Raw genomic sequence first — 22,928 nt, forward strand, 5'->3', positions numbered from 1 at the left:
CCCCATGCCTCCATAACATCTCAATTTCTCCCTGGATCTTCTTTACTTCTTCCTGTTCATATGGCTTGTTGCAGCTGTTAGTGAGCTGTTGTAGATCCTGTTTTAAGATTTGAACCTTTTTTCTTCCATTCCCAAAGGTTTTTCTGCTCCATTTTGACAGAGCCAATATTACAGCCTTCAATTTTTCTGCCAGATTCTTCTCGGCCAGCAAAGGGGAAGTCCAGGCTTTCTTTATAACCTCTCCGCATTCTGCATTATCAAGCCAAAAGGCCTCAGACTTCAACTCTCTCTTTCCTTTCCTTCTGTTAAGCTGAAGAGAGAGCATTATAGGACCATGGTTAGACCCTACTGCAGGGAGAGTGAAAGCTTCAGCTTCAGGGAATGCCATTCTCCATTCAAAATTGCACGATACCCTATCCAGACGCTCCTCTACGTTTTACTCCCCCTCTCGGTTGTTAGACCTTGTGAAGGCACAACTTTTACTTTCCATGTCCATAAGAGAACATTTATCCATAAAATCTTGGAACGCCGCCATTCGAGAATTTTCAACCATACGCTTGCCCATTCTTTCCCAATAGAACAATACCTCATTAAAGTCCCCCAAGCACACCCAAAGTAGCCTATTCGTGTCACAAGTGCCTCGAATTTCCTCCTAAAGTTGAAGTCTCTTCTGAAAAGTATAAGGAGCATGGACAAAGGTAACCCTCATTTTCTTGCCGCTTGCCACATCTTTACATTTAAAGTTCAAGAAATTTTTCGAAAGGGAGTCAAAGATGATTTCAGCTCTCTCATCACACATTACAGCCAAGCCACCCACAGTTCCCATCAGGTTTACCACCCTATAATTCTGGAAGTTTAGCCTTCTTTTAATTCCCCAAATAAGTGTCTCTCTGTATTTTGTTTCCATAAAAAAAAATATATATATCACAGCAGTGGCAAAGGCTGCACGATTCCCGTTAAAACAAGTTTTTTGAATTATCTAGCTTGTTTTTGGCTTTTCTTAACGAGTTAATTTACCATTATTAGGTTTGGTGATTGATTTTGTCTGGTATTCTCATGAAAAAGGAGATATTACTGGAAATCTATGTTTTTACTAAATGATTTTTTTTTACCATACGTTAATATAATACCACAAATGAGAATTATTTCCTATATAATGAGTATGTCTACTAAGTATAAAATAGCTTTTACCAAGAATAATGGTCAACCTGATCAGCAATTTCAAACATCAACGGTTCATATTGATTGTAATGTTCTTTTAACTGCGATATATCTAATCTTATTGTTAGGTCACATGACCTTAGAAGCCCTAATAGGACTGCATATATGTCATATCATTTAGGTATATTATATTTGTCTTAACATTTCAAATACTTTTGATCAGATCCTAACTGTTATTATTATGTGTTGGCATGACAAACCTTCCGCTCCATGAGAGCGACCACGCTTGTGTTGGCACGATCAATTGAGGAATCCTCAATTGTTCTCAACTCATTCGTGCACACATGGATGATTGGGATTCTGAACCTCCACGCGATTCAATTATCCAAAATGGAGAATCCAATGAAACCAACCTTCTCACTGAAACCATCCCCATCCTCCTCCTCCTCCACCTGACCATGACCCTCGTGACTTCCTCTGCTCCTCCCCCATTGTTGTTTTCATCACCATGGATGATGAGCGAGCCGCAGATGAGGCAGTTGGTGTGCGGAGAGTGAATGCGGTGGAGATGTCAGCGAGGGATAGGTAGGCGAAATGGTATTGCGGAGTGGACAGTGGAGCCGTAGAAGTCGAGCCAAGGGCGGGAGGGGTCACAATTGCTAGGTTTGGTTCGCCGAAGGGGCTATAGGAGAGAGGAGCTTCCCATAGCAAAACCATGAAGGTGTCAAAGAGTGGTATAGAGAGAGGGAGGGGAAATATTTGGAGGATTTTCAAATATTTTTAATCCTATGTTAAGTAGTACAAAATATGTGACGAGATTTTTCACAATCCAGAAAGTATTCTAAAGATTTATAGTGTCACTTTGTCCTTTCCAATCTCAATTCAAACATGGATAACCAAATGTAACCTACAGTTAAATTTCACTATTACAATGTAAACATGAAATGTTGTGGCCTTAAGTTTTTGTTTTGGGTTGGAATCGTGGCTTTAAGTTTTGAAGCTACGACAATCATAAACATGAAATTTTGTCCTTTTAGATTAGTCCTAATGTGTCAAAATCATGATTTTGTTGCCTTAAGTTCAGGCCCAAACGTAAAAGCTAAAACTTCGTTGGAATTGGGAAGGGAAAATTTCAAACATATGACCACGAAAACATAATTCCCTGGCCTTAGGGTAGATCTAAAGCAAAAAAAAAAAAAAAAAAAAAGAATCATCGCCTTTAAGGATGATCTAAACCCACAAAATTGATTTGGCTATCATAGCAGGCAACAAACTTATGAGTTTATCGCCTTCGATCAACCCTAAGACAAGAAAATTAGTATGTGGTCGATTGAAGCCTTTGATAGACCAAAATCTTTGAATTTCTCGGATTTGATTTACTCTAAGGCGACAAAAACCATTTTTGTTTTATCACCTTTGAGTATACCTAGGACTATTGAAGTAAGTTTGGTCGCCATTGACTGCAATTTAAGGCAATAAATTACTCAATTGAAACAAAAATAGTATCTTTTGTCGTCATTGACAACCCTATGGCGATGAAAATTTTGCAAGAGGTGTCAAATATTTAATATGTAGTCAATGTAAGTAGCAAGGGATTGTACTTCCCAGGCAGATATTTCATGCTAACATAGAGATTACAAATGAAAATTTACCACATATGCAGTGTCATTGATGAAATGTAAATATTTTGTAGTAAGATAATGCCCTTTTTTCGAGCGAGGGTCGCTTGATGACTTGAGTACACTAGTTGCTCAACTAATGCCCTTCCGGTACCTTGAGTTGATTATCATTATCTAAGTTTTCACGCAATCTCTTTTTTTTAATTATGAGTAGGTTCTCAACCATTAGGTAATTAACCATGTTTTTGCGTATTCATTGTGATCACAATATTTTAGCCTAACCCTTCCTTAGACCAAGAAAGACCAATCAAGCAAATAAAAGAATAGAAACAACACATATCAAGAACTCTAGCGGAAACAAGTAAATAAAGTGCGAAAAATAACGCACTACAGATTCGGATTGAGATTATTACAAGGCCGTGTTATAAGCCGCGAGACATGATCCTTCGTTAGCTTAACCCTGTACAAGTCGAACAAAGTACTACATGTTTCATGAAACTTTTCAGTCTAATAGTTCATAATACCCTCTACAGTTTTTTTTTTTAACCCATTTTCAAGTTTGGTCTAAAACTTATTGAATGTTTACATTATAACCTGGCGGTCAAATACTAGTTTTCTACTACCGACAGCTTGTAGGTCCGATCTTTAAAATTCGACTAACCCATCAATCTAACTTTAAATTTATAAGATTTTCTAGTTTTGATAGAATTGTCTTCTAGGAGTTCTTAGATTTTTCACTTTTCCAGATTCAAACATATTCAACATGTATTTCACCAAAAAAAAAAAACATATTCAACATGTAATCTTCAAAAATCGTTATACCAAGAAGATCAATGCTTTGTAACTTCACTGAATCAAAACCGATTCTTCCAAGAATCAAATAACCTACCAAAGGGACTTAGATTTGGATAAGATTAAGTTCATAGGAAAGTCTATGATGTCCTCTTCAAATGTTTATGTGTGTTTGGCAACGATTCCGATCGAAAAAATCATTTATGATCAGAATTGTTTTTCTCTAATTTTGTTTCCTAGATGACCTTTAGAAAATTATAACGCGTTTGGTAACTGCATAAAATTTTTATTTTCGAAACAGAAATGCGCTTGGTAATTGTATAACATTTCTATTACTGAAAACAATTTCTCTTACCAATTTTTTTTCATTTAAGTTAAATAATTATGTTTTGTCACTATAAAGTCAACCTATATAGCACACTCACAAAACGAATACAAATCATGCATAATCCATAATTAGTCTATTTATTTCATGGGAGCATGAAGACATATGCAAGATTTTTAAGAAATAACATAAGCCCAATAGGCGATTTACACTTAAATTTTGGTCTTGCTTCTTGGAAAAATTACCATAAAAGTCCTAAACCTATTGTACTTTTGTCTGCAAAAAAATATCTGAAGTGTCAATATTTGTGAAAGCGCTCACTTTAATGTCAATATTTTTTTTGGATCGCTTAAATGTCAAATCCGAGAAAAATGATTATTTGGGTGCCATTTTGGCAAAAAACTATTACTTAAGTGTCAATTCCGACCAAACAGTACACATGGCATTTCTTATTGATTTTTTAATATTATGTGGAATTTTTTAAAGAAAAGTCAATCTACATGGCATCCACATGGCAATTTTTTAAAAAAAAAATTAGTCGACATCACATGTAATATGTTTTTACAAAATAAGCTATAATGCTTTTAACGAAATTAAATTAATTTTTTAAAAAGCTAAATACCTAAAAAAAAAAAAAAAAAGAGAGCGATGCATTGCGGCGGCGAGGGTTGTCCTTCGCCGCTGTAGCTTATCATGATTTTTTTTTACTTTTTTTTTTTATTTAGTTAATTTTCCAAATACAAATGCTGAATTCTGATACTTTTTTTAGCTTTTTTTTTTCAATTTTTACCTCATTAGGTGGAATTTTTTTAATTAATTTTTGGCTTTTTTATTTACTGATTGGGATCTCCGGCGAGTCAAGTATGCGTCATGCATGATTTCGGCCAAGCCTCGTCAGACTTAGCATGGAAATAATGATTTTTCAAAAAATGGCCATCTTAGTGATCCAATATATATATATTGTGCCATTAAAGTGAGCGTCGTACACAATTATTAGCACTCTAGGTATCTTTTGCCCAATTTGTCAATTCAGTCTTAAAATTTTTTTCTTTCAATTGAGTCCTAAACATTTTGCAATTGTGATAATTCATTTTATTTAGCTGGCCGATCTTGACATGAAATTTTTTTAATAATATATATTTTATTTTTGAATTTTTTTTAGGTTGGTTTGTTCCAGCAAATGATACTCAAAATTTAACCACGATATCTCAAATGAAGCTTTGACCTTAGGAACTTTTCATGAGTTAACTGTTTTTCCAGATATCTAAGTTTTCTATGCGTAAAAATGGAGAGCACCTCAAAGAATTCCGAATTTATGCCTAGCACTAACATGCTACCAAACTCATCCACACGTCTTCTAATCATCAAATAAAGCTCATATAAGCCTAGACATTCATAAACATCATCATCTTATATGAACGAATTTCTACAACACGTTTCAGAATTGGAATTAATTCATCCTAATCTACAAATTTAAGGCATGTGCGAAGTTTCATCATCAAAGTCCAGGCAAAATGAGCGCAAGAAAATAAAAGAATAGTCTCGGCTGGTAAGGAATCATCAAGCCTATGTGTGCTAACCATGATTCTTCAACAATTTCTCAGTCTGAAGGTCATGCTAGAAGAGATTCATCGTCAATTGACGTAGTGCTTCAAAAATCTCATCACCTCCTATCCTTGAAATCAACAATAGATGAATACTGCTCTTAAATTTTGCACTATGATTGAGATAGGATAATCGGATGATCCCATAAGTATTATTTCAATCAATCAAAAAACCCTACTTTTGAATTGAACGGAATAAAAGACAGTTGACTAAAAAGTTTTCCAGCGGACAAACGAGCGATCGACCGACATGAAGGAGCTCTAACCGAGCTAAGGACATCGGTGCAAGGAGGACATGCCTTTATAGTGACTGACGGCTACCAGAATTAAAGGAATCCCTGCAGAGGAGCCACAACCGCGAGGTACCGAGAGAGAGCGAGATAAAGAGTTTAAAGAGTTTGAGAGAGCTTTTTCTAATTCGAAAACTTCAGAGCAAATGTGTATATCCCCATGTGTGTTTCCGCCAACCTTTTCTATAGGAGAAATGGAATTATTTTTTATCGCCTAATCTCCACCATTTGATTTTTAATTGATCTATGGCTACGTTTTGTCTTGGGGATCAAGGTGAAATCTCATTAGTGAGAGAAGAGAGAAAATATTCTTATTCTAATCCCATTGGTTAGACAATGATGATAAAGAATTAGAGAGAACATAAATAGATGAGTGGGTCCTGGTTCTCTTGTAATCAAGGAAATGACTCATTGGTAATAGAAAGAGTTACTTGACGAGGTGGGAATTTTGGAAATATGGGGTGTAGGGGCCGACTCCTTGATGGGATATGAGCTTGGGTTTGATCCTCGATGGGCCGATATTATTGGGCTCTATAGGATCGGATCAATCACAGTCAAGAAAGGTTGACCCGGGTCCTCACGAATGTTTTTTATTTTTCAAATTCCCTCGGGTTGCCTAAATTGGATTTAATTAAAATGTTAGCCTTAATTTGACTAAAAATGCACGAGTTGAATTTATCTTGAAAATCCAACCATCACTTTAATCGCAATCCAGTTTCAAAGGAGATTGGAGGAGCTTCTTGAAGGCTTCACTCTGACTATCGGATCCGTGCTCGTTCAACATTTTTACTCTGTATGGCAATTATGTTTTGATTGACGAGTCAACCTAGAAATCAACTCTTGACTTAGTGACAAATTGTGCTTAATTACTAATGAAATACAATGATTCTAACTTCTACATGCAATTGAGATGCTACAAATGCTTGGTCAATTTTCTTTTAACAAACAATTCCTGTCACAATTAGGGATCTCGAATCTCCAGTTTTTCTAAGTCTGACTTGTCGAGAAAATTGAGATGTCCACATCATGTAGACATGTGTTCATAAATGTAATCTCCTTAAAAAGGATTAAGATGCTTCATTTGGTAAGATGGCTAAACCATGTATGAGGAGTATTTACCATCTATTCGAGCGCTAAGATGACAAATGAGAAGGTCATGGAAATATGACAATGTAGAAATGAATGGAGAAAAGGTCTCTATCTATATTGTGTTTTGCATATATCCATACTTGGCATCGTATTTAGAATGATGTTCAGGCCCTTCTCTTGGGTTCTAAAGTTTCCATAAAATTAAGGTTTGCTAAATAAATTAAGATTCTATCTTAGCACTTGAATAGCTAGCGAATACTTGCCCAAAAAAACAAAAAGGCTGGTGTATACTTGCCAAAAAAAAATATGTATAGCTGGTGTATACTCTTCATACGTGTTTTAGCCATCTTACCAAATGAAGCCACCTTATTCCTCCTTAAATTGATCAGTCCACCGTCCCTTTGCATTCATATTTCAAAAGAAAAATCAAAGTTACAAATATGATCTCATCGGTTAGACTTCTTGTGGTATTCATGATCATTCATGTCCTTCTATAAGTTTGCTCCGGAGGTGTATACATAGGTGGAACAACCCATGTCCAAATCTTCAACAATTTACCCGGAAGTGTGACGTTAACTGTTCATTGCAAATCCAAGAACGACGATCTCGGCGTTCAGCAGATCCCTCCTAGTGGCATGTGGCAATTTCATTTCAAGCCTCAACTTTTCGGTCGTACCCTCTTCTTTGGCAGCTTTCAATGGCCCGGTCAATCTCATTATTTTGATATATATGATGAGCATAGAGATTTTGAGCGATGTGACGATGTGTGTCCGTGGTCTATACTGCCTGATGGACCGTGTCTTAATAAGACGCTATGTGAAAAATGGAAGTCCTAAATTTTCTTGGGGATATTTGTGCCCATACCAGTTTGTTACAATGTGATGTATGGCTATGGATGAAATAACATTGTAAGCTCCTCCTTTGGGTGAAATAAAAGTGGTTAGTGGATGTCATTTCATGGTAGTGGCGTGTGAAGATATCTTTCGTGCCTTCGCTTGTTAACACTTTCTAACACCGTGGGTTGTTTAGTCATTTTAAACTTTGAGGGCGTGGATAAGCAAATGGAGACGTGGAAATAGCGGCTCTAAAAGGTAATATGGCAAATTCTTATCGAAAGTAAAACGGAACAAAATAATAAAAGGTAATATGGGAAATGAGGGACCCACCGTGCTATTATACATGATTAGTCGTTGATCTTATATGGAAATTCATCCCAATGCAGAAAAGGAAAATATGAAAGCCAGTATGGAAATTCTGATCTGAAAAGGTTAAATGGTTATGTCAAGTTGGCAAGATTCAATATCCTCCATTATTCCTCCTTAAATAGCCTAATGATGTTGAAATTGGAGCAAAGATATCCCTGGACGATGAATTCATCAGCAAAGCTCGTGTTTATTTGTTCTTTGCTGCTAACTAGCTGTGTCGGAGTTGTTCAGGGTGGGACGCATGTTATCATCTACAACAGTTTGCCAGATGGAGCCACTCTAATAGTTCATTGCAAATCCAACGACGACGAAAGAGACGTGCAATATTCGTGCAATATAGGGGCCATATATATGCACTATATATCGAATTCTAAACAAAATTTTATAGAATTAAATTTTCATAAGTATTTTGAAAGATTGAGAAGTCGAAATTTTCTTATTAGTCTATGTTATCGATATGATATTATTGTGGAAGTTTATTCCTAATTAATCCATCTTATTATTAGAGAGATTTTGAAGTTCTCGAATAATCTCTTTGATACATTTGTTGTCTTGTTGCTCCAAATTTGATAGTTGGTCCGTAAGTAGCTGGTTGACATTTCTTTATAATCTCTCACCTCTCCCTTTCCATCCCATCCCTCTTTCATCTATGAGAAGATTAACATAGCTCGAGAAAGAGAGAATATAAAAAGAAATGGTGAATTTTAATCTGATGATGTTCTTGGCCACGATGATGGTGCAAATGGGATTACGAGGGAATCGGCTTCACATTGAAGTTGGCCATGGACATTGGCATGGACCCTCTTGTGCCCGTCCCTAGCGACTGGATCGTCACCAACATCGCTTTCTTTTTAATCACAGCTAGGGTGATAATGAGCATTGAGTTAACCTCGGTGATAAGAAAATATAAGACTATATATATTACCAAAAAATCATCCATAGCTTATTTAATTAAGCTAATAAATTGCAATTTAACGAATACGTCCACTTAAGTTTAATAAGCAGAGTCTAGTTGGATTCAATTATAAAGAAAACTTGCTTTCATTTCCCTTAATAGACGTGCAATTTTTGTGCGATATATGAGCTATACATATACGTGCTATAGCATCGAATTTTAAATAAGGTTTTATAAAATTAAATGTTCATAACTTATCTTTACTGCTACTACTATCAATTGTCCTACCAATTTAATTTTTTTTGTGATGATAATGTACTCTCCCCAGGACAACTTCTCTGTTTCTCACAATGTCTGCAAGATAGGGACAAAACGAGCCAAATAAACCAAACCTCAAACCAAACCAGACACTGGCCCCCTCTCTCTCCCTCCCACCCTTTCGGGGTTTCAGTTGCAATTGATAGGTGTAATCAAGATACCAATTTATAATGGAGGTCAAGTGAATACGACACATTAACAAGTTCTACGAGAGAAACGGAAGCTGCTTCCTGTAGTTCTTTCAAAATGAAAAGAGCAAACTAAGCTTATAAGGATTGGTAACGTGATCTTTGGTCTTGTCATCTTGTGATGGACAATATTTAAGAATATCAGATGTACTCGAAACCAAAACTCGACTCAAGGTTATTGTTGGATTCAATTTGCCAAAGAAGATAAAATTCCTATGTAATGAAAAACCGAAATGCACACATGCATTTGGGCTGGACTTGTAATAATAGAGATTATGAACACAATTTACTCGCTCAAGCTTACACTTTTGCATAATGGAGCAACCGTGAATCTTACCAGAGCCACAGACAACATACGAAGTTCCCTAAGATGAGTAGAGCAAACGTACCAACCAACCCAATGGGCCCATTTTGTCGGTCCCAATACGTGGGCCCCATGGCAAGGCCCGCTTTTAAGACATTTTGAACCGATTGATGAATATGGGCTTTTAAAATGGGCCTCGGACCCAAACCTTGCCGTCCCAACTAGAGCATGCTGAGCCCAGATTCCTAAAAAGCCCACATGCGGACTTCGTATTTCCTTGGGTCAACCCTATGGGCCATAATAATGTTGGCTCGTAACCCAAGTAATTAAGTCTCTAATACTGTCTCGTTGAGGTCGAAAACCGTATGTCAATGGCTACAGACCACCCTTGACTACTACTTTGTCTTGACCTCCATAAATTTTACACGAACACTTCTTCACCTAATGACCGTATCGTGTGGTAAAAACAACGAGAATCTACCGAGTCCTCTTAGGTGATTTGTCCTGTACAGAGTAATCAGTCTCATTGCCACAAGAACAAAGTTTTTGAGATACAACGTCAGAAGATAAGAGTTAGAAAGAAGATCAGAGTGTTCATGAAACGATCGCCCCACTTCAACTCATAGTGAGACCACCAACAAAAGATCTAAGATTTAGAAAGGAAAGATCATCAACACACGTATCATTCTAAGAGAAGAGCGAACAGGGCGGTGGCGATGGTGGACACGATTTAACGGTAGGTGACGAGCACAAGTGGGTTTGCACTGTCGTCCATGGCCAACTTCGACAAGATACCCATTCCCGAGTATCCTCGTTGAACGAGCGCCATTGCAAAGATCGAGACGAGATCGACCCGGGCCAAAATGTATTAACACATGCACATGTAATATGAACAAATATGAACAGAGAGAAGACCATTGTTTTCATTTAAATATTGATTATCTCCCAATTTGGTAATAATAAAAGGATTACTAGTAATTCTTGTCGCTCTCACTAAAGTGTGTTCTAAATTTATGAGCATTTGGTACGTGTTGATCGACTTATTTAGTTCTTTAGTCTTATCACGGCATCGTAATGGTTCTCAATTTGATTCACTAGTGAAAATGGGCATGTTTTAGGCACGAGATGCCATCATAATGGTTTGCTCGGTTGGGGGTCTTTCGGAAAGTCGAAAACGAGTACAATCTAGGCTCGGCATGCTCTAAGTTGGGACGGCATGGTTCGTGCCCGAGGCCCAAGAATTGGCCTTTAAAAGCCCATAATGTTTTCTTTTCTTATATTTATGTTTATACACGACAAAAATCAGTCTTATCTTGGAGTGGTACGTAGTTAATGATGTTTATATTTACGTTTATGCATGGTTTGGGCCCGAGGCCCAAGATGGCATAAGCCCTTTTGTGCTGGTCACCTATCGCCAGATCGTCGCCACCATCATTACCAACCCGTTCACTCTAATCTTGGAGTGGTACGTAGTTAATAATGCCTTTTTTTTTAAATTCCTTCTTATCACGAAAGTGGCACGTGACGTGCACGAGAAAGTGCCACGTGATATGCACGGAAGTGGCACATGAGTTGCATGTTTTCCCAACAGATGCGAGAAAGATAGCATAATTTGTCTTTTTGTTGATCTAGGAAATGAATCAAAATGAAGTGATATTTTATAATTGAAAATGTCTAGGATTAAATTGATACAATCAAAAGGTTTAAGATTAAATCGATAAATTATTAAAAGATTTATGACTAAATTGGTACAATCAAATGATTCGGAATTGAATTGGCCGCCGTACAAATTTAGGACTTTTTGGATAATTTTTCCTGTCGGGCTCTACTCTAACTCTACGGGGAAAGGACATGGAGGCAAAATCATCAAAGATGGAAGGAGCAGTTATGCGGCCTCTTGTTTAGCTTTTGTGCAACACTGATTTATTAGCAAATTTTGTGGACGAAAAAGGCTTTTCTAGAGAATAAAAGTGGTCTTCATTTCCTTGAGTTCCATTCCAAATCTATGTACCATCATTAAGAGATGAAGAAAAACTGGTCCATATTTTTAGGAAGGTAAAATAATATAAATAGTCCTCAATCTTTGGCCTAATATTCTATTTCATTCTTTGGTTTTTAATGAATTCAATGTACTTTTTTAAATTACTGCTAAATGTTTAATCTAGTCCCGAAACTTTTAATTTGTTCAATCTAGTCTCTCCAATTTTCACAATTTCCTTCATTACCATCTCCAAATTTTTGTAATTATGTTATTGCCCAAAGTTTAGAATGTCATTTTATTTCAAGCCATTTCCCAAATCAACAACAAAATATACTATACATTGGCCGGGAGCACGTGCATTTCATGTGCAACTTCCGTGCATCTCACGTACCACTTTCATTTATGATTATACGATCAGGGCGCGAAATTGAACTTTGGGGGAGTGAGGTGAGGATTTATTTGCAATATACTTAACTAGCCAGGACAAAAATGTGAACAACTTGTACTAAGTTGGATGGATTATGAAAAATTTATACTAACTAGCCGATGCAATCCTATTCCATATTTTTCTATGCTTCATCCGTAAGGAAGCTTCCATCTCTTGATTTGGCATTGATTTGAAATTGATAGGAAGATCATACTCTTTTCCGCACCTTGAGAATTGAAACGGTTCAACTGAATTGTGTAGGGGCTTTCATGAGTCAAGCTTTCTTTTTTATGGCCCCGAACATTTCAAGTCCCTTGAGCTTGAGCGCCATGATGAATACGCTCCCAGCCCTAACATTTTTGTTTGCCTTGATCTTCGGGTACTTTATCGTCAATATCCTTAATCTATTTGTTCAAATCCGTTCTCAACTATTAGGCAAAATGCAATAAGTTTCTTATGTTCTGACTTTAGTTTGTTTTTGGCGTGATATATGAAATGATTTTGCATAGGTAAGAATCGCTTGGTATCAAGGGTGAGCCAAAGTGGTTGGAACATTGCTGTGCGTGGATGGAGAGACAGTGCTCTTGTTTTATAATGGGCACACCGTTGCAGCGGGTAGTAGCTCTCACACTCACCGGTGGTATGCAACGAACATGACAGGTAAATGGTGCACCAACATAAGCCACTCTTTCACCTAAGCCACTCTTTCTTGGGACCTTGCCTTCTCCTTTGTAGTGTTTCGGACTGTGCACTTTGGTTCATTATCCAAGTAAATGAAACATTTCGTTCTTTTGCTTCTATGAATGTTTTTTCATATCCTTTTTCTGGGGTATCTAATTTATCTCAAAACGGAAATTTGAGAGTTCACTTCGATCTCCTAATACTTGTTTTATAATAAATACAGGCGAAGTTGACCCCAGATTTCTAGCTCCTTACACGACCATAAGAGTAATATGTCTCCTGGCTGAATGTGCGATCGTCGATGCTACTACGAAACACAATATTGCTACCTAGTCACTAGATCCAGGATCCAGCTCATTGTAGTTGTCTATGCGGTATGTGTCATGCACATTGAATGAACTTTAACAAATATGGGAGTGGCTTATTGTGACTCTTCGAGCGTCAATAGTATGGAAAATGTTTGCACAAAAGTAGTGCTAATGGTTATTCCATTACGGGGTGTTGTGTGTTCTGCACTTGCTTTCAGCATTATGTCTTGGTGTGTCAACAGAAAAGACCCGCTCTAAACCTCAAAAATTTGTCCTGAGAAAATCTTTTAAGTTTGCGGAAAGTGACGGTCCTCCAAGCATTTCTCTTTAATCCGAGGCACCAAATTGGATTACAAGATACTTTGGAGTGGTATGTAGTTAATGTTTTCTTTTAATTCTTTTTTTTTTATCATGAAAGCGGCACGTGACATGCATGAAAGTGACACGTGAGACGCAGTTTTCCTAGCAGATGCACAAAAGGTAGCATAATTTTCTTTTTCTTTTTTTGTTGATCTAGTAAATGAATTGAAAAGAGCAATTTTCTAAAATTTAGGCAATGGCATAATTACAAGGATTTGTAAATAGTAATTAATGATTTTATGGAAAGTTTCGATTCCCGGTTTGAAGCTGGTTCTAAATAGGATTTGAAGCCTCTTTTAAACTAAATTTCTTTTGCGTCCACCGACAATTGAACTAGTTTTAATATTTGGTAGAAAAAAAAAACTTGTTTTAATATGAACAAACAACATAATCACTTGACCAATAATTTTCTTATAATGAAATTGAGCAACTTTTATGTTAGCAACTTTTATCTTTTATTAAAAGAATTGGGATAAAAGGTATTGGAAGTCTTAAACAAAAGTGTAATTAAGTCCTAAGACTTTCAAAAAGTGAAATCAAGTTCCGAAACTTGTCAAATTGGTTTAATCAAGTTTTTCTGTTAATTCCGTTCAATCAGAATAATAAAAAATGTAGGGATGTCTTATTTTATTACTGGTTAACTGGGGGCCCATGGGCATCCCTAACTTCGTGTAACGGTTCAGAAATTTATTTGTGGTAAACCAAGGCAAAGTGCATCTCATTTTTAGTAAATCTTTTACGGACAAATTTAAATAAAATTTCATGTGGTAGAGTATGGTTATTATGAGTAACTTCATCTATTTTGTGATGTACCACATTCATCAAGATCATAATTTGTGTGAACATCATTTGTTTGTAGTAAACTTTACTGATTCTGTGATTCATGGTAAATTTTATCAATTTTATTAAGTAACTTCATATAGTAATGAACCATAACTTCAGGTAGTAATGTACCGTTAGCAGCAAACTTTACTCTTTCGTAATCAAACTTATTTCGGTAAAATCTTTCGTGTGAATCATCATAAGTTCAATAACCATTTCATAAAATAATTTTATTGGTTATTAATATTAGATTATTTTTCAAATGAGAAAAGGCAACTCAAAACGATACCTGGTATCTTACTTGGGGAAAATTTTGGAAATCGTGCCAATAAAGGTTTTTAATTTCATATAGTGGTTCGTAAATGTAATTCTTTGGTAAAACAGATAAAAGAATGGTGGCGCATGACAAGTCAAATTTGTTTTCGTCTCAAATAAGAGATCGAAGCTGGTAATTGAAAAGGCTAAATGAAAATTGGTAGATAACTCAAAAAAGAGTTGGTAATGCGAAATTATATAGGAATTTAATCGAAGAAAAGTTGATAACCACTATTATTAATTGTCCTTGGTAATTTCTAGAAAGAGGTGAATTTGAGAGTAATTGAAGTAAATAGCATCAGCCGAATTGGATTGAAATGAAGGAAAGAAAAGAAATTATCTATGGATGTAGTGCGCGGATCACTCAAGAAGAGCATCTTATAGAACTCGGAATCTTTCATCTTGTTGCAAATGCCAAGTATTGCACCTGTGGAAATTGCAATATAACAACGCCTAAAGGCAAAGCCATATCAACGGATCGATGTGTGCTCATTATTGAAGACGAATTTGGTGATCGGTTGGCGATTTTGGTTTAAAGACATGGATTTCTCTTTGAGCGTATAACCTCTATCCTTATTTTAATTATTAATATTGCTATTTGCAACTTATTTTATTTTGCAATTGTAGAAATTGGACTGCGATGTTTCTATCCGTTTTCTTGTAAAAATGAATGAAATGTTACTTGGAAAAGAAAAAGAATATTCAATTTCTTCCTATTTTGATCACAAATACTGAATAAATTGGGATCGGTATTAACTTTTAGCAATTAAAGAAGCATGTAAAGTATAACTAAGCCAAGGAAATGGTGCGGGAGTAAATGCTGAAGATGCAGCTATATATGTGTAAAATTACCGCATATTCACTGTAAAAAGAAAATTTGAAGAACCACAAAATGGAATTATAAGGTATAGGTACCAATTTTAAGTGAAGCCTCCATCATTCACTCCATTTAGGACAAATACATTCGAGCAATGCTAAACTTACTGGAAAATTACCAAAAATGTCCTAAACTTGTTGCACTTGTACCAATTTAGTCCTAAACCTTTCAATCGTGCCGATTCAGTCCTAAACATTTTGACAACTTACCACTTTATTCCTAAACCTTTTAAATTTTTACTAATTTAGTCCTAAATCTTTTGAAATTTTGCCATTTTAGTCCTAAACCTATTATTTGAATAATTTGCCGGAATGACTAAATTGATAATTCGTGAAAAGGTTTACAACTAGTTTGGCAAATCATTAAGAGGTTTAGGATCAAATTGGCATAATTGACATGTTTAGGACTGAACCGACAAGTTGTCAAAAGGTTTAAGACTGAATTGACACAAATAAAAAGTTTAGGACTGAATTGGCACAAGTGCAATAAGTTTATGACTTTTTGGATAATTTTTCCCAGCTTACTAAGATTGGTTGAAAATTTTGGTTTCCTATATAAATGTGTCGACTCATTTTGTAAATCAATTTCGTATACCAGTCTTAATAACCATCCTGTCATGACAATTATTTTTGAGATAAAAGAAACTATCTAAATCTTGTGTTTGGCGGTGTTGGTTCGTTAAAGACATTCGGGTAGCTCCTGTCCATGAAAAGCGACAATGCGGCAAAATTTGGATAAAATGTTGGCTGGGACCAAATTTGCATCACTAGGAGCAAAACAAAGCTTAACGGTTAAACGATTAAATTTTTGGACTTCAAACATGATTACGACATGATTTAGGTTTGGCAGTTGGTCCTAAGAGAGGTCTTCAATTTACTAAGATAACGACATGTTTTTAGGACGGGTTGAATCCCAATCCGGTACAACCTAAGTAGCACCGATACTGGTACTCGACACGCCGACACGTTATTTGTGCAATTTAATTTTCGTCCCACAAAAAAATTTCACAACATAGAAACGAGATTGTATTTCGGGAAAAATTGTCAAAAAAGTCATAAACCTTTACACTTTTGCCAATTAAGTCCTAAACCTTTTAAGTTTGCCGATTCAGTTCTAAACCTTTTCACTTTGCACCGATTCAATCCTATTCGCCGGAAATCGCTAACATAGATGCCAACTGTCTTACATGACACCGCCGGAGCCGATATGGATAATATTTAATAATTTTTATTTGAAAAAATATATTTTTCCTTTTTTTTTTTTACCTTGTTAGCTTCAATGCCGGCGACCCCCGCCGGCCCTAATCCGGCAAGGGTCACCAGCCTTAAAGTTAGCAAACCCAAAAAAAAAAAATCGATTTTTTTAAATAAAAATTATTAAAAATTGTCGCCGATGTCCACGTCAACGATTTTCGGTAAATAGAATTGAATTGGCACAAGTGAAATGGTTTAGGACTGAATAGTCAAATTTAATAGGTTTAGGACTGAATTGAAAAAAGTATGAAAGGTTTATGACTTTTTTGACGATTTCCCCCTGTATTTCTTAATGGTCTTTGGTAGCCTGAGATGAAGGTGTGTGCTATCAAATCTTGAATGAAAAGCATATTATATTACCTTGTTTCCATTAACATAGAGCAATGTACCTATTGACAGCTTTTTACGAGAAGAAAACTCGAAATGGTAAGTGCATTTCACAAGTATGTAATTAGCTTAGGTCTATAAGGATTTACAAAATGTAAAATTTATAATATAGATTCAATTCCAAAATAATACCAAACACAGTAAGCTAGGAATCAATTCCCATTCTTTTTCCTTAGTAAAACTCATCCTCATTGTTTCCTTTCTTCTTTTTTAACCAAACGGGACCATAGATATTTCCGTAAGAAATCAATGAAGGGGATTTATTGAAAGGAAAACGATACTAATAATGCCTACACTATAATCCAATATGCGATGTCATCCTTGGGCTTGTGTTCCCTTAATGTGACCTCTGAATTATTCCTAAATATTCAATTTAGTTCTTAAACTATCAATTTGTTCAATCTAGCCTCTCAACTTATCAAATTAGTCATCCAGTACTGTTCACAAGCTTAATAAGTACCCTACTAGTCATTACACATTCACCCTTAAAAGACCTGTTCGCATTTTCGGCGATTTGTCTTGGATAGACAGGAATCACTTGGAATCAAGCTGAAGGCGAAAGCGATCGAGACGCCGGTTTGTGTGAGCGGAGGGACGCTACTCTCGTTTTACCATGGACGCAACATCCGAATCGGTAACTTGGGCATTCATTGGAGGTGTGCAGAGAGAAAATGACAAACAAATACCAAACCAGCACACCAACAAAAGCAACTTCTTCTTGGACCTTTCCTTCTCTTTGCTAGCTCTGCTGCCTTGGCATTGCGGTTCATCTTCGAAGTGGCACATTCATAGCAAAAGCAATTTTGGTCTCTCCCCTTTTTTCCATTTTAGCAAAGCTGTTTGGTCGCTGGGATGCTTCTAAATGCCGATGCAAGCCACAGAGAACAAGAAGAAGAAGAAGAAGCAGCCAACCAAAGAGAAGCTCATAACTGAAAGCGATAATATCACTTAATTTTCACAATCTGGCAACCCTTGTCCCATGCATGCCAACAGGTGTTGCAATAGGTCCCTCTTTCTGTCTCTCTGTAACAATACATTTACTGTGGAACCATCTCTTTCGTTGTTCATGAAACTGTAGGAGCTACCTTTCCGTGGCATTTTGCATCTCTCTCTCTCTCTCTCTCATCTCTGGAGTCAGCCCAGAGAAGATTGATATAGCCCGCGAGAGAGACGGAAAGAGATAACATAAAAGAAATGGGAAGTTTCGATCTGATGCCATCTTGGCCATGGTGCTTGTACAAGTGGGATTTGCAGGATTGAGCTTGGTATCAAAGCTGGCCATGGACGATGGAATGAACCCTATCGTGCTCGTCACCTATCGCCAGATCATTGCTACCATTGCCATCGTCCCTTTCGCTCTTTTCCTGGAAAGGTAACACAACTGAAAATATACCGGCTTCTCCATCGGGAAGAAAAACTCGGGTTTATTGGAAAAATGATGTTTCTTTTAATTCCGTTTTACATGACTGCGTGCTGCACTGCTTTCCTGGTGATGATGGTGAGTCAAACTTTGGTTGGGGATTACGATTAGTGTTCAGCGGTCATGCATGTTTCTTGGTTCGCAAGAACTATTGTGTTTTGACTTCTGCTCAAACTTGATCAAAGCATGGATGAGACCTTTGTGTGAGGTCAAAACCCTAAAGCAGAGCGAAGCTAAGAGGCTGTAGTACGAGGTCGTTTAAGGAGTAGTGAAGAAGTTCTTTGACTCATCTTTCGTTTGGCCAAGAAGTTCTTCTTTTAATATTTTTTTTGGTCGCACGTTTGGCCATGATCATGGACTTATTGAAACGGCTAATTAAGGTGGCCGTGCATGGGTGCCACGTCACACAGCACTTTAGGGGAGAAGTTGGTGTGAGACTCGCATTCTAAATGACGTGGGACATAGCAATTATGATGCAAAAATACAAAACACTTTATCATGTCTATTTTAAAACAACTTGTCTCTTACAAAGACATTGTTCATTTCTTATACCGGAAAATCAGGAAAATTGTTCAAAAAGTCCTAAATCTAGCCCATTTTTGCCAATTCAGTTTCAAACTCAATTACGTTGTGCCAATTGAGCCCATTGACTGGAAATTACCGACATGAACATCGGCTGTCCTACGTGGCACGGTCGGCGTTGATTTGAATAATTTTTAACAACATCTTAATGTATTTTTGAATTTTTATTTTCTTTTTCTATTTTTTTCTTCACTTTTTTTGCGGTGGCCAGCCAGAAAGTGAGGAAGAAAAGAAAAAAAAGGAAAAATAAAATAGTAAATAATAGAAACTTCCAAATTACGTTAAAATATTATTAACAATTGTCCACAACAGCGCCAACCGTGCTATGTAGAATGGCAGACGTTCATTTTTATGATTTCTGACCAAAATTGACTAGAAAGACTCAATTGGCAAAACGTGAAAATGATTAAGACTGAATTGACAAAAATGCAATAAATTTATAATTTTTTGAACAATTTTTCCCTTGAAGCGAAATGATTATAGATTTCCTAGATTTGGCAATTAATATACCAATTGAAACCATCTAACCTTGTGGAATTTTTGTTCACCACTTATGCATAAGTGGTTTGTCTCGGTAATAATGGACCCAATTGGATAAAATCACCCCAACTAAATGTCTCACTTTTTCTCTTTTCTTCTATTTTTGGGTTTAGGCAATCTATCTATTCATCAAAGAAGGGTTTTCTAAAAATGAAATTTGGTGTTCACTTCCTCAAGTTTCATTTTAAATGTATTATATAACATCATTAAGAAACGAAATAAACGGGTGCATGTGTCTAAGGAAAAATGCACTAACAAAGTGAATACCTGAAAATAGAAAATATTGAAGAATTTCTCCTGGACCAGACGCATGTATATTTTAGGGTTCTTTCCTTAGGCAAAGGAGTTCTGAAAGTAGCAATATGGCTTTGCATAGAATTAGTGCTATCAGGAGACCTGTTCAGGTTTTTCCAATACATGAGAAAGTTTCTCTTCTTAGGCAAATTGAATACATGAGTACCCTCATCATGATTATCATACCATAGTCAAATTTGAATTCGAATTTATTTGTTATTCATGATTATTGTCCATCATAGGAAGACAAGGCCGAAGATTACAGTGCGAATCCTGTTCCATATTTTCTTAGTTTCCCTTCTTGGGTAAGTAAGCTTCCATCTCTTGATTTTGCATTGATTTGGAATTGATTATGTTGTTACCATTCTATTCTTAGTCGTGCTCAACCAAAAAGAACAAAAATCTCAGTCGTGCACTATAGTCACTAAGAGTCTATTTGGCAACGATTCTAATTTTCTGATTATGCTCCTCGAAATAAAAAAGATAAAAAATACGTTTAGTAACGTAAATGATTTTGATTCTGATCATATTCCTAAGAATAATTTTGGAGCAAAAAAAGAATAAAAAAAGTTGATTCTGGAAAAAAAAGAATCACTTTTAACGTGGGCTTCCAAGTCAACTCCTGAACTTAAAAAAAGAAGAAGTTAAAATTAGATTTAAAAATTTACTAACAACTAATTTTTTAAATAAGTTTTTTTAAATTAAACTAAAAAATAAGCTTTAAAATTTAACAAAAAAATTAAAAAAAAATTTTAAAAGGAGGGGAAATTAAAAATTCAAGAAAATTAAAAAATTAAAAAAAATTAAAAAATAAAAATGGAGGGAAAATAAAAAAAATGTAAAAAAAAAATTGAAAATTTTTGAAAAAAATAAAAATAAAAATTAAATTTAAATTTAAAAAAAAAAAAGAATTCTTGCCACCTGGTTGTTTTCGGGAATATAAATTTGTATAGTTACCAAGCACATTTCTATTCGTGAACAGAAATTTTGTGCATATACCAAATGTGTTTTGATTCACTAAAAATCATCCAAAGAAAAGAATCAGAAAATACGATTCTAATTAAAATTACTTTTTTGGATCAGAATCTTTGTCAATGAGGCACTAGTTCGAGCTCATCTATTAATTCTCATATCATCAGAAACACGTGCAAAATCCAAAAAAATAATGTTTTGACGCATGTAAAAAATTTGTGCTCGTCTCCGCACCTCAAGACTCGAGAGGAAACAAAAAAATAACAATAATAACATTTCGTGGAATTGAAAGTTCAACCAAATTGTGCAGGGCTTCCATGAACCAAGTTTTGTTTTTTATGGGCCTGAACAATGCGAATCCCATGATCGCAGGAGCAATGACCAATACCCTCCCTGCCGTGACGTTTGTGCTCGCCCTGATCTTCAAGTACCGTATATTCTCATCCTTGATCTATTTGTCCGACCCCGTTCGAAACTACTAAGCAAAATGCAATCGCCTAATCAATGAATGCTTTTGGATAGACAAGAATTGTTCGAAATGAAGACAAAAGCGGGGCGAGCGAAAATGACCGGAACGCTACTATGCGTGGGTGGAGCAATGCTGCTCTCGTTTTACCATGGTCACACCATTGCAGAAAGTAACTCTGGTATTCATTGGAGCTATGCAGATAAAATGACAGATAAACGCTCGACCCACAAAAGCCACTCCATATTGGGACCTTGCCTTCTCTTTGGTAGCACTTCTAGCTGGGCTCTTTGGCTCATCATTCAGGTGAATGAAACATTTCCTTTTTTTGGCTTCTACGGTTATTTTCTATATCTCTCTTCTGCGGGAAGAAATTTATATCAAATAGGAAGTTGTTCGCTTCAATCTCCTAATGATTGTTTCGTATCAAGTTCAGGTGAAATTGAGCCGTAAATTTCCAGCTCCTTACACAACCACAATGCTAGCGTGTCTCATGGCTAGCATCGAATGTTCGATCGTCGGTGCTGTTACTGAATGCAATTTTGCTGCCTGGTCCTTGAGATCCACGATCCGGCTCATTGCAGTTTTCTATGCAGTACGCGTCCTAGACATTGAATGAACTTCAACAAATAGTAGAGTGGCCCTATTGTGGCTCTCGTGCGTCAATAGTGTGGGAAATGTTTCGCACAAAGGTGTGGTAATGGTTTTTCAATTTCAGGGTATTGTGTGTTCTGGGCTCGCGTTCTGCATCATGTCCTGGTGTGTCCACATAAAAGGCCCGCTCCATACCTCTGTCTTCAGCCCTTTGTTGCTTGTCATGTCGACCCTCCTGAGCTGGGCACTCCACGACAAACTATACGTTGGAACGTACGTATTCATTTTATGGTAAAGTTAGGTTAAGATATATCAAAATGTGAAGTTGAACAAATTTTGAGGGCCGGCTACAAATTGATAATGATGTATTTACTGAGATTTTCTTTGTTTCCCTTTGGATTTTAGGTCGTTAGGGGTTGTGTTCATCATTGCCGGGCTCTACTTCGTTCTGTGGGGCAAGGGCAAGGAAGCAGAGAAAGCGAGAATCACTGCCGACATGGAAGAAGCAGGCAAGTACCACGAGAAAGAAGACTCGGAGTTGCAGCCTCATCCTCACGCAAACAACGAAAGCCGGCAGGATCCGAACCGATGTTCCTGAGTCGCTTGAATAACGATCCGATCCAATTCGACTTCTCAGGTCGTGATTTCTCCATTCTGATTGCACATGTTGACACCTCAAGAATTGGAACTCCTGGAATAATTGGAGGGCAGTCCTTCATTGAAAGTCATTTACTTGAATGACACCCCTTTGAGATCTCATATCTTTGCATAATTAGTGAGGCCTCATTATCATATAAATCGTCTTGTATTTTGTTTGGAGCATGAATTGGTCTGAATCTCAATGGTCACCTGTCGACGA

At 36.4% G+C, this 22,928-nt stretch overlaps 1 protein-coding gene across 1 annotated transcript; it reads left to right on the plus strand.

The window, feature by feature from the left end:
- Positions 1–18,412: 18,412 nt before the first annotated feature.
- Positions 18,413–22,667, plus strand: LOC115740290 (WAT1-related protein At1g09380-like). The gene is made up of 7 exons (XM_030673774.2): positions 18,413–18,573; positions 20,280–20,342; positions 21,320–21,436; positions 21,532–21,781; positions 21,912–22,070; positions 22,194–22,342; positions 22,475–22,667. Exons 1-7 carry the CDS (start codon positions 18,428–18,430, stop codon positions 22,665–22,667), a joined length of 1,077 nt encoding a protein of 358 aa, XP_030529634.2. The 5' UTR covers positions 18,413–18,427.
- Positions 22,668–22,928: the final 261 nt, after the last annotated feature.

This window comes from Rhodamnia argentea, chromosome 1 (genome assembly GCF_020921035.1).
Source record: "Rhodamnia argentea isolate NSW1041297 chromosome 1, ASM2092103v1, whole genome shotgun sequence".
In the NCBI taxonomy this organism is placed as follows: domain Eukaryota; kingdom Viridiplantae; phylum Streptophyta; class Magnoliopsida; order Myrtales; family Myrtaceae; genus Rhodamnia; species Rhodamnia argentea.

Excerpts from the sequence above, each read along its gene's own strand:
- LOC115740290 (XM_030673774.2), top strand. The coding sequence starts at position 18,428 with ATGGTGCTTGTACAAGTGGGATTTGCAGGATTGAGCTTGGTATCAAAG. Across the intron at positions 18,574-20,279 it reads TTCGCTCTTTTCCTGGAAAG|GAAGACAAGGCCGAAGATTA; the intron begins GTAACACAACTG and ends TGTCCATCATAG. Across the intron at positions 20,343-21,319 it reads TTCTTAGTTTCCCTTCTTGG|GGCTTCCATGAACCAAGTTT; the intron begins GTAAGTAAGCTT and ends CAAATTGTGCAG.